The sequence below is a fragment of the Rhinoraja longicauda genome, chromosome 16 (genome assembly GCF_053455715.1).
Source record: "Rhinoraja longicauda isolate Sanriku21f chromosome 16, sRhiLon1.1, whole genome shotgun sequence".
In the NCBI taxonomy this organism is placed as follows: Eukaryota; Metazoa; Chordata; class Chondrichthyes; order Rajiformes; family Arhynchobatidae; genus Rhinoraja; species Rhinoraja longicauda.
The window spans coordinates 1,460,847-1,474,886 of NC_135968.1; the positions used below are offsets into that span (position 1 = coordinate 1,460,847).

General features: G+C 57.5%; 1 protein-coding gene across 1 annotated transcript in view; it reads right to left on the reverse strand.

The window, feature by feature from the left end:
• Positions 1-14,040, reverse strand: part of LOC144601286 (heterogeneous nuclear ribonucleoprotein C-like) — a 38,895-nt gene that overhangs the window by 1,816 nt on the left and 23,039 nt on the right. The window contains 8 exon segments of the mRNA XM_078413314.1: positions 1,602-1,715; positions 2,556-2,631; positions 2,633-2,684; positions 2,686-2,712; positions 4,555-4,605; positions 5,457-5,507; positions 7,051-7,126; positions 9,192-9,462. Coding sequence (XP_078269440.1) covers positions 1,602-1,715; positions 2,556-2,631; positions 2,633-2,684; positions 2,686-2,712; positions 4,555-4,605; positions 5,457-5,507; positions 7,051-7,126; positions 9,192-9,462 — 718 coding nt within the window.

Sequence of the window (14,040 nt, forward strand, 5' to 3'; positions counted from 1 at the left end):
CCAGCATCTTCCCCACCACTGATGTCAGACTAACTGGTCTATAATTACCCGTTTTCTCTCTCCCTCCTTTCTTAAAAAGTGGGATAACATTTGCTATCCTCCAATCCACAGGAACTGATCCTGAATCTATAGAACATTGAAAAATGATCTCCAATGCTTCCACTATTTCTAGAGCCACCTCCTTAAGTACTCTGGGATGCAGACCATCAGGCCCTGGGGATTTATCAGCCTTCAGTCCCATCAGTCTACCCCAAAACCATTTCCTGCCTAATGTGGATTTCCTTCAGTTCCTCCATCACCCTAGGTTCTCCGGCCCCTAGAACATTTGGGAGATTGTGTGTATCTTCCTCAGTGAAGACAGATCCAAAGTAACGGTTTAACTCGTCTGCCATTTCTTTGTTCCCCATAATAAATTCCCCTGCTTCTGTCTTCAAGGGACCCACATTTGCCTTGACTATTTTTTTTCCTCTTCACGTACCTAAAAAAACTTTTGCTATCCTCCTTTATATTATTGGCTAGTTTACCCTCGTACCTCATCTTTTCTCCCCGTATTGCCTTTTTAGTTAACTTTTGTTGCTCTTTAAAAGAGTCCCAATCCTCTGTCTTCCCACTCTTCTTTGCTATGTTATACTTCCTCTCCTTAATTTTTATGCTGTCCCTGACTTCCCTTGTCAGCCACAGGTGTCTCTTACTCCCCTTAGAGTCTTTCCACCTCTTTGGAATAAATTGATCCTGCAACCTCTGCATTATTCCCAGGAATACCTGCCATTGCTGTTCTACCGTCTTCCCTGCTAGGGCCTCCTTCCAATCAATTTTGGCCAGCTCCCGCCTCATGCCTCTGTAATCCCCTTTGCTATACTGTAATACCGACACTTCCGATTTTCCCTTCTGCCTTTCCATTTGCAGAGTAAAACTTATCATGTTGTGATGAGGGGAGGGAAGTGAGTGGGGAAGGGGACAGGGGAGGGGGAGGGAAGTGAGTGGGGAGGGGGACAGGGGAGGGGAGGGGGAGAGGGGAGAGGAGGGGAGTGAGTGGGGAAGGGGACAGGGGAGGGGGAGGGAAGTGAGTGGGGAGGGGGACAGGGGAGGGGGAGAGGAGGGGAGTGAGTGGGGAGGGGGACAGGGGAGGGGAGGGGAGGGGGAGAGGGGGAGAGGAGGGGAGTGAGTGGGGAAGGGGACAGGGGAGGGGGAGGGAAGTGAGTGGGGAGGGGGACAGGGGAGGGGAGAGGAGGGGAGTGAGTGGGGAGGGGGACAGGGGAGGGGAGGGGAGGGGGAGAGGGGAGAGGAGGGGAGTGAGTGGGGAAGGGGACGGGGAGAGGAGGGGAGTGAGTGGGGAGGGGGACAGGGGGAGGGGGAGAGGAGGGGAGTGAGTGGGGAGGGGGACAGGGGAGGGGAGGGAGTGGAAGGGGAGGGGAAGTGAGTGGGGAGGGGGGACAGGGGAGGGGGGAGAGGAGGGGAGTGAGTGGGGAGAGGCGACAGGGGAGGGGAGGGGAGGGGGAGAGGGGAGAGGAGGGGAGTGGAGTGGGGAGGGAGGGGAGTGAGTGGGGAGGGGGGGAGGGGGGAGGGGGAGAGGAGGGGGAGGGTGGGGGACGCACACTGACCTGCCAGGGTGAGCTGCTCCTTCTCGATCTTGTCCAGGCTGTTGAGCAGTGAGTCCACTTTGGTCTTGATGAGCGTCAGTTCCTTTTTGATGGTGGCCAGGTCGTTGGGTTTCACTTGCCGGCGGCGAGGGGTGCGGGCAAAAGGGCGAAGACAGAACCCCGTGAGTACATGTGGGTGGGGGCTGACCCCCCCCCCCCTGCCTCTCCCCCTCCCCGGACCTCACCGGGACGGTGCAGAGGGGGCTTCACCTAGTGTCCTGCCTGTGTGGGTGTGTGGAGGGGAGGGCCCTTGGGTGGTGAGTGACAGTGGGGAGGGGAGGGGAGGGCCCAAGGGTGGTGAGTGACAGTGGGGAGGGGAGGGCCCAAGGGTGGTGAGTGACAGTGGAGAGGGGAGGGCCCAAGGGTGTGAGTGACAGTGGGGAGAGGAGGGGACGATGCGGGGGGAGCTTCACCCTGTGCCCTTCCCGTGGGTGGTGCGTGTGCGTGAGGGGGGGTGCGGTACCTCTGCGCCCGTGGGTGGTGCGTGTGCGTGAGGGTGCGTGTGGGGAGAGTGCGGTACCTCTGTGCCTGTGGGTGGTGCGTGTGGGTGCGTGTGCGTGCTGCGTGTGGGTGCGTGTGGGGTGTGGATGCTGCGTGTGTGTGCGTGCGGGGAGTGCCCCTGGTTGGCGCGTGTGGGTGAGGGGGGGGAAGAGTGCGGACCTCTGTGCCCATGGGTGGCGTGTGTGGGTGAGGAGGGTGCGGTACCTGTTCCCATGGGTGGTGCGTGTGGGTGGTGCGTATGCGTGAGGGTGCGTGTGGGGAGAGTGCGGTACCTCTGTGCCCATGGGTGCTGCGTGTGGGGTGGTGCGTGTGCTTGTGGGTGAGGAGGGTGCTGGTACCTCTGTGCCCATGGGTGGTGTGTGTGCGTGAGGGTGCGTGTGGGTGAGGAGGGTGCGGGTACCTCTGTGCCAGTACCTGGTTTCCCCGACGATGCTGCCTTCTGCCCGGACTTGCTGTTGAAGTTGCCCTTCCCTCTCCTGGGCACAGGGGACAGTGACTCTGGGGCGCTTGGCTACGGTGACGGGCCGGGGCAGGGGAGGGGGGTGGTACCCGGCTGGGGTAGGGGTACATCCTGTGGTGGGGAGAGAGGGTGAGCAGCAGCTCGTCTGCGATCCCAGGCCAGGCCGACCCCCCACGGCCAATCTAAGGCCCGACATCAACAACATTCAACCCTACAAAATGGCGACAGAAACCTGTTGCCTCTTGGCACTGAGTCACACATCGTGGAAACAGGCCCTTCGGCCCAACTTGTCTACACTGACCCACATGCCCCATCTGGGCGGCGCAGCGGTAGAGTTTGCAGCCTTACAGCAAATGCAGCGCCGGAGACCTGGGTTCACTCCTGACTACGGGCGCTGTCTGTACGGAGTTTGTACGTTCTCCCCGTTACCTGCGTGCGTTTCCTCCCACACTCCAAAGACGTACAGGTGTGTAGGTTAATTGGCTCGTGGGTATAGGATAAGTGCTAATGTGCGGGGATCGCTGAGGCGATTTTACAGCGGGCCAATGAGCCAATGAACCAGCACATTTGGTTTGGTTCGGTTTGGAGATACAGCATGGAAACCAGGCCCTTCCACACCAGCCACCAATCACCCCTTCACACGAGTTCCATCCCACACACACTGGGGACAACTTACAGCAGCCAATTGACCGACAAACCTGCTCGTCTTTGGAGTGTGGGAGGAAACCGGAGCACCCGAAGGAAACCCACGCGGTCACGGGGAGAAGGTGCAAACTCCGTACAGACAGCGCCCGTGGTCGGGATGGAAGCCGGGTCTCGGGCGCCATGAGGCAGCGGCTCTACCCGCTGCCCCACCGTGCCGCCCGAGGGCTTGTGGGACTGATGGCGGCCAGTGTCATGAGGACTGGCGCAGTCTCACACTCCCCGTCTCACGCCGGTGGATCAGTGGAGAGGGGGCAGGGTTGGTCACATCCCAACAACCCCGTCCCACCCCCCAAAACCCACTGACGGACGCAGCCCTCTGTGGCAATGAGTTCCACCGATTCACCACCCTCTGACTAAAGACATTCCTCCTCATCTCCTTCCTAAAGGAACGTCCTTTAATTCTGAGGCTGTGCTCTCTGGTCCTGGACTCTCCCACTAGTGCCCCACATCCACTCTATCCAGGCCGCTCAATAGTCGGTACGTTTCAATAGGGTCCCCCCCTCATCCTTCTAAACTCCAGCGAGTGCAGGCCCAGTGTCGTTAAACCCTCCTCGTACGTTAACCCAACCCTTCCATCCACATCCGGGCCTCAACTCCCTCCCCCTCCACCCCGCCTGTCCCTCCCTCCCTCCTTCCACACTGCCCCTTCCTCCCTCCACCCCACCTCTCCCTCCCTCCCTCCCTCCCTCCACCCCGCCTCTCAGTTCCCCTGGTTAGATTCACTCCCCTCTTTATCTCGCAGGTCCTGGAGGGTGTGGGGGAGGAGAGGGAGGGGGGAGGGAGGGTGAGAGGGTGGGGGGGGTGAGAGGGTGGGGGGGAGGAGAGGGTGGGGTGGAGAGGGTGGGGGGGAGGTGGGGTGGAGAGGGGAGGTGGGGAGGGCGGGGGGAGGAGAGGGTGGGGGAGGAGAGGGTGAGAGGGAGGAGAGGGTGGGGGAGGGTGAGAGGGTGGGGGAGGAGAGGGTGGGGGGTGGGGTGGAGAGGGTGGGGTGGAGAGGGTGGGGGGAGGGAGGGCGAGAGGGTGGGGTGGGGGAGGAGAGGGTGGGGGGAGGGGGGTGAGAGGGTGGGGTGAGGGAGGAGAGGGTGGGGGAGGAGAGGGTGGGGGAGGGAGGGCGTGGGGGTGGGGCAGGGAGGAGAGGGTGGGGGGGAGATGGGGTGGAGGAGAGGGTTGGGGGGGAGGGAGGGCGTGGGGCGGGGAAGAGAGGGGAAAGATGGGCTCTTGTTTCCCGGGCCGGGGGGGGGTTATTCTTACCGGGTGAGTGATGGGATCTCGTAGGCTTCTGTTTGCCGGGCGGGGGGTGCGCTGTGGGGTGAGGGGGGAGAGAGAGAACACGCCTACTCCGTTAATTCCAGTCAACAGGCTCGCCAAGGTCAAACACTCCCCCAACAAGCATCCCACCCTTGCCCCAAGCTCACTCACAACCCTCTCCCCACCTCCCTCACCCCCGACCCCCGAGTCCATGCTATAGAAACATAGTCAATAGGTGCAGGAGGAGGCCATTCAGCCCTTCGAGACAGATTTTCCTCATCTCAGTCATGAATGGCTGACCTCTTATTCTTAAACTGTGACCCCTGGTTCTGGACTCCCCCAACATCGGGAACATTTTACCTGCATCTCGACTGTCCAATCCCTTAAGAATTTTATATGTTTCTATAAGATCCTCTCTCATCCCAAATTCCAGTGAATACAAGCCCAGTCGACCCACTCTTTCAACATATGACAGTCCCGCCATCCCGGGAATCAACCTAGTAAACCTACGCTGCACGCTCTCAATAGCAAGAATATCCTTCCTCAAATTAGAAGACCAAAACTGCACACAGTACTCCAGGTGCGGTCTCACTAGGGCCCTGTACAACTGCAGAAGGACCTCTTTGCTCCTATACTCAACTCCTCTTGTTATGAAGGCCAACATGCCATTAGCTTTCTTCACTGCCTGCTGTACCTGCATGCTTCCTTTCAGTGACTGATGAACAATCTCAAATCCTCTCACTATCAAGCCCTCCCGAGAGCATCACCCCCTCCCCCGGGCGTCTCCCAGTCTGTGCGCTCTGATCCCTGCGCCACTCACCACAGTACCGCCACTCTCTCCCCCCCCTCCCCCCCTCCCCCCCCACCTCTCCTCTCCCCCGGGAGGGGGGAAGGGCCCCTCTTACCTGTCGTAAAAGTCAGTCCTGTAGTAATCGTAGTCCAGGTCGGACGACGATCTGCCGAGATAAAGAGGAGAGTGAATTCAACCAGAGGAGTGAATGAACCACGAGGCTGGAGGGGGGGAGGGAGGATGGGGAAGGGAGGGAGGGGGGAGGGAGGGAGGATGGTGGAGGGAGGATGGTGGAGGGAGGATGGGGGAGGGAGGATGGGGGAGGGAGGGAGGATGAGGGAGGGAGGATGGGGGAGGGAGGGAGGGAGGATGGGGGAGGGGGAGGGAGGGAGGGAGGGAGGATGGTGGAGGGAGGATGGGGAGGGAGGGAGGATGAGGGAGGGAGGGAGGATGGGGAGGGAGGGAGGATGGTGGAGGGAGGATGGGGGAGGGAGGGAGGATGAGGGAGGGAGGGAGGGAGGATGGGGAGGGAGGGAGGATGGGGAGGGAGGGAGGATGGGGGAGGGAGGATGGGGAGGGAGGGAGGATGGGGGAGGGAGGGAGGATGGGGAGGGAGGGAGGGAGGATGGGGGAGGGAGGGTGGATGGGGAGGGAGGATGGGGAGGGAGGGAGGATGGGGGAGGGAGGGAGGGGGAGGGAGGGAGGATGGGGGAGGGGATGGGCAGACACTGGGCGGTGGTGGGGGAGGGGGGGAGTGGGATGGGCAGACAGTGGGCAGTGGGGAGCAGTGCGGTCGGTGTAAGCAGTGTGGATAATCTCGGATGGCTGCAGTCTTCCCCCCACAGTGGGGGAAGTGCAGATGCTGGTTTACACTGAAGATAGACACAAAGTGCTGGAGTAACTCAGTGGGACGGGCAGCATCCCTCAGCTAACAGTGATCCATTCTGTATTTTCCTTGACCTTCATCCCCCTTTGATCTCTCGTTTTCACACCTTACCCGACCATATCTCTACGTCTCTCCATCTCCCCCCCGCCCCCCCCGACTCTCAGTCTGAAGAAGGGTTTGGACCTGAAGCATCGGCCATTCCCTCTCTCCACAGATGCTGCCTGCCCCGCTGAGTTACTCCAGCACTCTGTGAAGCATCGGCCATTCCCTCTCTCCACAGATGCTGCCTGCCCCGCTGAGTTACTCCAGCACTCTGTGTCTCTCTTTGCTGAAACCAGTTAGCACAGATTTACGGTGAGGAGGGGAATGAGGTAAAGGGGTCTCGATGGGAACGAGGGGCCCAGAAGAGATGGTAGCTCAATGTTTAAAAGACATTTGTGCAGGTGCGCGGATAGGACAGGTGCGTGGATAGGACAGGTGCGTGGACAGGGCAGGTGCGTGGACAGGGCAGGTGTGTGGACAGGACAGGTGCGTGGACAGGACAGGTACGTGGATAAGGCAGGTTCGTGGCCAGGACAGATGTGTGGACAGGGGCAGGTGCGTGGATAGTGCAGGTACGTGGACAGGGCAGGTACGCGGATAGGGCAGGTGCGTGGACAGGACAGGTGCGTGGACAGGACAGGGGCACGCGGGGGGGGGGGGGGGAGCAACCTCAGGGAGGTAGTGTGGTGGGCAGAGCGAGCGGGAGAGGTGGAGGGACGGGGGACGGGACGGGGGGAGCGGGGGTTAGCGGCTTCCCCGTGCCCGTCCCGCGCCCACTCACCCGTACATGTCAGAGGCAGATCTCTTCTGGCCACTCTTGGGTCGGTTGGGTTTGGGCTCCCCGGCTAGGTTGATGTCTGCAACACAGGAGGGAGCAGAGGTCAGAGGGTCATCAGTGACCGGAGCAGAGGTCAGAGGGTCATCAGTGACAGGAGCAGAGTTAGGCCATTCGGTCCATCAAGTCTACTCCGCCATTCAATCACGGCCGATCTATCTCTCCCCCCGTAACCCCATTCTCCTGCCTTCTCCCCGTAACCCGACACCCGTACTAATCAACAATCTTTCTATCTCCGCTGACTTGTGGCCTCCACAGCCGTCTGTGGCAAAGAATTCCACAGATTCACCGCCCTCTGACTAAAGAAATTCCTCCTCATCTCCTTCCTGAAGGAACGTCCTTTAATTCTGAGGCCGTGCCCTCTGGTCCCAGACTCTCCCACTAGTGGAAACATCCTCTCCACATCCACTCTATCCAGGCCGTTCACTATTCGGTACATTTCAATGAGGTCCCCCCTCATCTTTCTAAAAGGTCGGTATCCTGGGGTGGCTGTTGTTGCCACACAGAGTCTCAAGCAAGCCGCTTGTGTGAGTCCAGGCCCAGTGCTGACAAACGCTCATCGTAGGTCAACCCACTCATTCCCGGGATCGTTCTGGTAAACCTCCTCTGGACCCTCTCCAGAGCCAGCACGTCCTTCCTCAGATATGGGGCCCTGAATTGGCGCACGACACTCCAAGCGCGGCCTGACCAGCGCCTTATACAGCCTCAGCATTACATCCCTGTTTTTGTACACAAGCCCTCTTGAAATAAATGCCGGCGCTGCGTTTGCTTTCTTTACCACCGATTCGACTCGCAGATTGACTTTTTGGGAATCCTGCACCGGCGCTCCCAAGTCCCTTTGCACCTCTGATTTCTGGATTCTCTCCCCCATTTAGAAAAGATTCCTGACCGTGGGCGCTGTTTGTCTGTCAGTGTGGAGTTTGCACGCTCTCCCCGTGACTGCGCGCGGGTTGGCTCCGGGTGTTCCAGTCGCTCAGCGGGCCGGGCAGCAACTGCGGCTGTGGTCAGGGTCAGGGTCAGTCCCGGACCTCTGGCACTGAGAGGCAGCGGCTCGACCTCGCCTGCACGTCCTCGAGGTCGGCAGCGTAATGGTGGGCGTGACGCTCCCTCTCGTCCCCTCTCCCTCTCGTCCCCTCTCCCTCTCGTCCCCTCTCCCTCTCGTCCCCTCTCCCTCTCGTCCCCTCTCCCACCGGGCAACAGGTGCAGACGGGTGAGAACGCACAGCTCCAGATGGAGAGTTTCTTCCCAGCTGGTGTCAAGCAACTAAACCATCCGACGGACAACTCGAGAGCGGTCCTAAGCCACCGTCCACCTCACTGCAGACACTTGGTCCATCTTTCGTGGGACTTAGAGCGGTGGCGCAGCGGTAGAGTTGCTGCCTTCTAGCGCCAGAGACCCAGGTTCAATCCCGACTACGGGCGCTGTCTGTACGGAGTTTGCACGTTCTCCCCGTGACCTGCGTGGGTTTTCTCTGAGATCTTTGGTTTCCGCCCACACTCCAACGACGCGCAGGTTTGTCGGTTAATTGGCGTGGTATAATTAAAATTGTCCCTACTGTGTGTAGGATAGTGTCAGTGTGCGGACTCGGTGGGCTGGAGGGCCTGTTTCCGTGCTGTATCTCCAAAACTAAACTTGATTGGTACAGGTATCAGAGGTTATGGGGAGAAGGCAGGAGAATGTGGTTAGGAGATAGATCAGCCATGATTGAATGGCGGAGTAGACTTGATGGATCGAATGGCCTGATTCCGTTCTGATCACTTATGATTTTATGACCAAAACTAATAAAGATTTCCACTGTACCTCAGCATACGTGACAATAAAGAAAACTGAACCCCCCCCTCCACACACTGCCCCGTCTCTCCCCTCCTCTCTCCCCATCCCATCTTTCCCCCCTCCAGCATTCTCCCCTCCCCGAACTGTCCCGTCTCTCCCCTCCCTCACCCTCCCTTCCCCATCTCTCCCCTCCCCATCTCTCCCCGCCTCGTCTCTCCCCATTTCTCCCCACCCCTCCCCTCCCCTCCCCACCTCGTCTCTCCCCTCCCCATCTCTCCCCTCCCCATCTCTCCCCTCCCCGCTCTGCCTCTCACCCAGCGGCTGCCCTGCGATGATCCTGCCGTCCTCGGCCGCCACGGCGGTGCGTGCTGTCCGCTCGTTGGCGTACTGCACGAAGGCGTAGCCCTTGTGCACTGAGCAGCCCACGATCTTGCCGTACTTGGCAAACAGCGCCTCCACGTCGGTCTTTTTCACCACGGCGGTGTTGAGGTTGCCGATGAAGACGCGGGAGTTGAGGGAGCGCGGGTCGTTCTTGTTGGTCACGTTACTGGCCATCAGTTTGGCCGCCATCAGGCTCTCGTACCCCTGGGAAGGGGGGGGGGGGGGGGGGGGGAGAGGGAGGGAGGGAGGTTGTTTATAAAAATAATAAATCAGGGAGGGGCGGGGTTGAGAGGAGGAAGAGAGAAATTGAGCGCAGGATTTAGCTCAGTCTCGGTCTCGCCTGTCCAGCTTTATCTCTCAGCCACCAGCCGCTGCGCTGAGAAACTTCTCAAACAAACCTACCTGTGGGTCCAGGCCCCTCGCTCCCCCCCCACCCCCCCCCTCAGTACTCACCTGCCCGTCACCTGTGCCCCAGACTCGGTGGGGAGAGGGGGACGTGGGGAGCGAGTGGGCCACCGCTTACCGGGAGAAGGTGTCAGGGCGCAGTCGTTCCCTCTCCCCCCGTGACGGGTCGCCCTGAGAGGTCGGTTCCCCCGTCCCCCCCCACCCCCACTCCACACAGTCTCAGATTCTGGGACCATCCCACCCACCCCCCGTCTCAGATTCTGGGACCCCCTCCACCGGTCAGTCTCAGTTGCTGGAAACCCCCCTCGTGTTTAGTCTAGTTTAGTTTGGAGATACAGCAGGGAAACAGGCCCTGCTGACCAGGCCGACCAGCGACCTCCTGTTCACACTTGCACTATCCCACACCCACCAGGGACAGTTTACGTTTGATGGGGGAGAACGTGTCCGTGCAGACAAGCCACAGTAGTCAGGATGGAACCCGGGTCTCTGGCGCTGTGAGGCAGCAACACTCCCCTTTTAACTTTGCCCCACTCACCGTATAAAGTTATGCCCTCTAGCGCTGGACAGTTGCACCCTGGGAAGAAGGTTCTGGATGTCTACCCTGTCTATGCCCACCATCATTTTAGATACATCCACCAGGGCTGCCGTCAGACTCCGGCGTTGCAGAGAAGACTGTTTAAGTCTGCCCAGCATCTCCCCGCAGCTGAAACCCTCCAATCCAGGCAGTATTACCAGCCTTCTCCAAAGTCTCCACATCATAGAAACATAGACAATAGGTGCAGGAGGAGGCCATTCGGCCCTTCGAGCCAGCACCGCCATTCATTGTGATCATGGCTGATCGTCCATAATCAGTAACCCGTGCCTGCCTTCTCCCCATATCCCTTGATTCCGCTAGCCCCTAGAGCTCTATCTAACTCTCTCTTAAATCCATCCAGTGATTTGGCCTCCACTGCCCTCTGTGGCAGAGAATTCCACAAATTCACAACTCTCTGGGTGAAAAAGTTCCTTCTCACTCCAGTTTTAAATGGCCTCCCATTTATTCTTAGACTGTGGCCCCTGGTTCTGGACTCCCCCAACATTGGGAACATTTTTCCTGCATCTAGCTTGTCCAGTCCTTTTATAATTTAATACGTCTCTATAAGATCCCCCCTCATCCTTCCAAACTCCAATGAATACAAGCCTAATCTTTTCAATCTTTCCTCATATGACAGTCCCGCCATCCCAGGGATCAATCTCGTGAACCTACGCTGCACTGCCTCAATTACAAGGACGTCCTTCCTCAAATTGGGAGACCAAAACTACACACAATACTCCAGATGTGGTCTCACCAGGACCACATCTTCCTTACATCCTTCCTGTAAAGGGGAGCCCAGAACTGCACGCAATAGTTTAGTTGAGTTCAGCGATACAGTGCGGAATGAGGCCCTTCGGCCCACCGAGTCCGTGCCCACCTGCGATCCCCGCACATTCCAAAGGAATCAAGGGATGTGGGGGAAAAAGCAGGAAGGGGTTACTACTGATTTTAGATGATCATCCACGATCAAATTGACTGGCGGTGCTGGCTGGAAGGGCCGACTCCTACACCTATTTGTCTATGTTTCTATTAACACTACCCGACACTCACCAGGGACAATTTACATTTATACCAAGCCAATTAACCGACAAACCTAAAGTGTAGGAAAGAACTGCAGATGCTGACTTAAATCGAAGATAGATACAAAATGCTGGAGTAACTCAGTGGGGGCACAGGCAGCATGTCTGGAGAGAAGGAATGGGTGACGTTTCGGGTCCAGTATGAAGAAGGGTCTCGACCCGAAACGTCACCCATTCCTTCTCTCCAGACATCTTTGGAGTGTGGGAAGAAACTGAAGATCTCAGAGAAAACCCGCGCGGTCTTGGGGAGAACGTGCAGACAGCACCCGTGGTCAGGATCGAGCCCGTGTCTCTGGCGCTGTGAGGCAGCAACTCTACCGCTGCGCCACCGTGCAGCTGGTTAAAGCATTTTATCGGGATGTATCACAGCACGACTTGGGAACAGCTCCACCCAGGACCACAAGAAACTGCAGCGAATCGTGGACGCAGCCCAGACCGTCACGCAAACCAACCTCCCTTCCACTGACTCCATTTAAACCTCACGCTGCCTCGGCAAGGCCAGCAGCATCATCAAGGACCAATCTCACCCCGGCCACACCGCCTTCTCCCCTCTCCCGGTGGGCAAAACGTACAGAAAGTGTGAAAACCCACACCTCCAGATTCAGGACAGTTTCTTCCCAGTTGTGATCAGGCAACTGAACCACCCTCCCACAACCAGAGAGCGGTCCTGAACTACTATCTGTGACGCCCAGCCTAGCTACAACAATCCTTTTTACCCACAGAAACATAGAAAATAGGTGCAGCGGGAGGCCATTCAGCCCTTCGAGCCTGTACGCACCGCCATTCATCATGATCACGGCCGATCATCCACAATCAGTAACCCGTGCCTGCCTTCTCCCCATATCCCTTGATTCCACTAGCCCCTAGAGCTCTATCTAACTCTCTCTTAAATCCATCCAGTGATTTGGCCTCCACTGCCCTCTGTGGCAGAGAATTCCACAAACTCACAACTCTCTGGTTGAAAAGGTTCCTTCTCACCCCAGTTTTAAACGGCCTCCCCTTCTTCTAGTGGCCCCTGGTTCTGGACTCGCCCAACATTGGGAACATTGTTCCTGCATCTAGCTTGTCCAGTCCTTTTATAATTCTATACGTTTCTATAAGATCCCCTCTCATCCTTCCAAACTCCAGTGAATACAAGCCACATCAGACTCTTGCCCACCTCTTCCTTTCCCGATGCACTGGTCAACCACCGATTTTCCAGCACCTCCTCCTTTAATCCGGACAAAATTATGAAGGTGCACTTGAAATCCCCCTCGGAAGTCCCCCCGAAAACGTGGTGCCTAGTCCGGGTGAGGCGGCCGATCTCAACCTCAGTGGGACTTCCACTGCCGATCGGCAGGTCGACTTCGGCCCCCTGCGGTCGGGGGCCCGGCAGATCCGTTCCCACAGCCGACTTCCGAGGCCAACTTTGTGGGCTGGTATCTCTCCACCCTCCCCCAAAACCCCTACACGGAACGTTCTGGTATCGCTGGACACCTCCAGTGACCTCTGTTGGTCCGACAACTGTTGGTGCAGTGGTAGAGTTGCTGCCTTATAGCGAATGCAGCGCTGGAGACTCAGGTTCGATCCTGACTACGGGCGCTGTCTGTACGGAGTTTGTACGTTCTCCCCGTGACCTGCGTGGGGTTTCTCCGAGATCTTAGGTTTCCTCCCACACTCCAAAGACGTGCAGGTACGTAGGTTAGTTGGTTTGGTAAATGTAAAAAATGTCCGAAGTGGGTATAGGATAGTGTTAGTGTGCGGGGATAGCTGGGCGGCGCGGACCCGGTGGGCCAAATGGCCTGTTTCTGTGCTGTATCTCTAAATCTAAAATCTTAAAAAGACGGATAATCCAAAAAAGCCCTGGAACCAAGTGTGCCGGGAGATTAATGGTGGACCATTAATGGTCGGGGGAGTCCCGAACCAGGGGCCACACTTTAAAGAATAAGGGGTATTTTTAAGAATGGAGATGAGGAAGAACTTTTTCAGTCAAAGAGTTGTGAAGCTGTGGAATTCTCTGCCTCAGAAGGCAGTGGAGGCCGATTCTCTGGATGCTTTCAATAGAGAGTTAGATAGAGCTCGGAGTCAGGGGGTATGGGGAGAAGGCAGGAACGGGGTACTGATTGAGAATGATCAGCCATGATCACGGTGAATGGCGGTGCTGGCTCAAAGGGCCGAATGGCCTACTCCTGCACCTATTATCTACCTGCCTAAATGCCTTTTCGACAATGCCATCTCGACCACAATCTCCGGCAGTGGGCTCCATGTATCTACCACCCACTCTCACTTTGTCTCTGCTTTAAATTTCTCCCTCCTCACCCTAAACCTGTGCCCTCTAGTTCTAGATTCTCTTACCCTGAGGAACAATATCCACCTTTGACCATGTTCCTCATAATTCTACAAATCTCCATAAGGTCACACTTTCGAAAATAAAGCCAGCCTATCCAATCTCTCCTTGTAACAACAGCCCTCCATAGAAACATAGAAAATAGGTGCAGGAGGAGGCCACTCGGCCCTTCGAGCCAGCACCGCCATTCATTGTGATCGTGGCTGAGTGAGGCCAAACTTAAATTGGAGGAACAGCACCTCATATTTTGCTTGGGCATCTTACAGCCCAGTGTTATGAATCTTGATTTCTCTGACTTGACTTGACCCTTGCTTTCCCCCTCTCTCTGTCCCTCCCCCACCCTAGTTCTCCAACTAGTTTCACTGTCCTCCTGATTCATGTTACATCGTTGTCTCCTC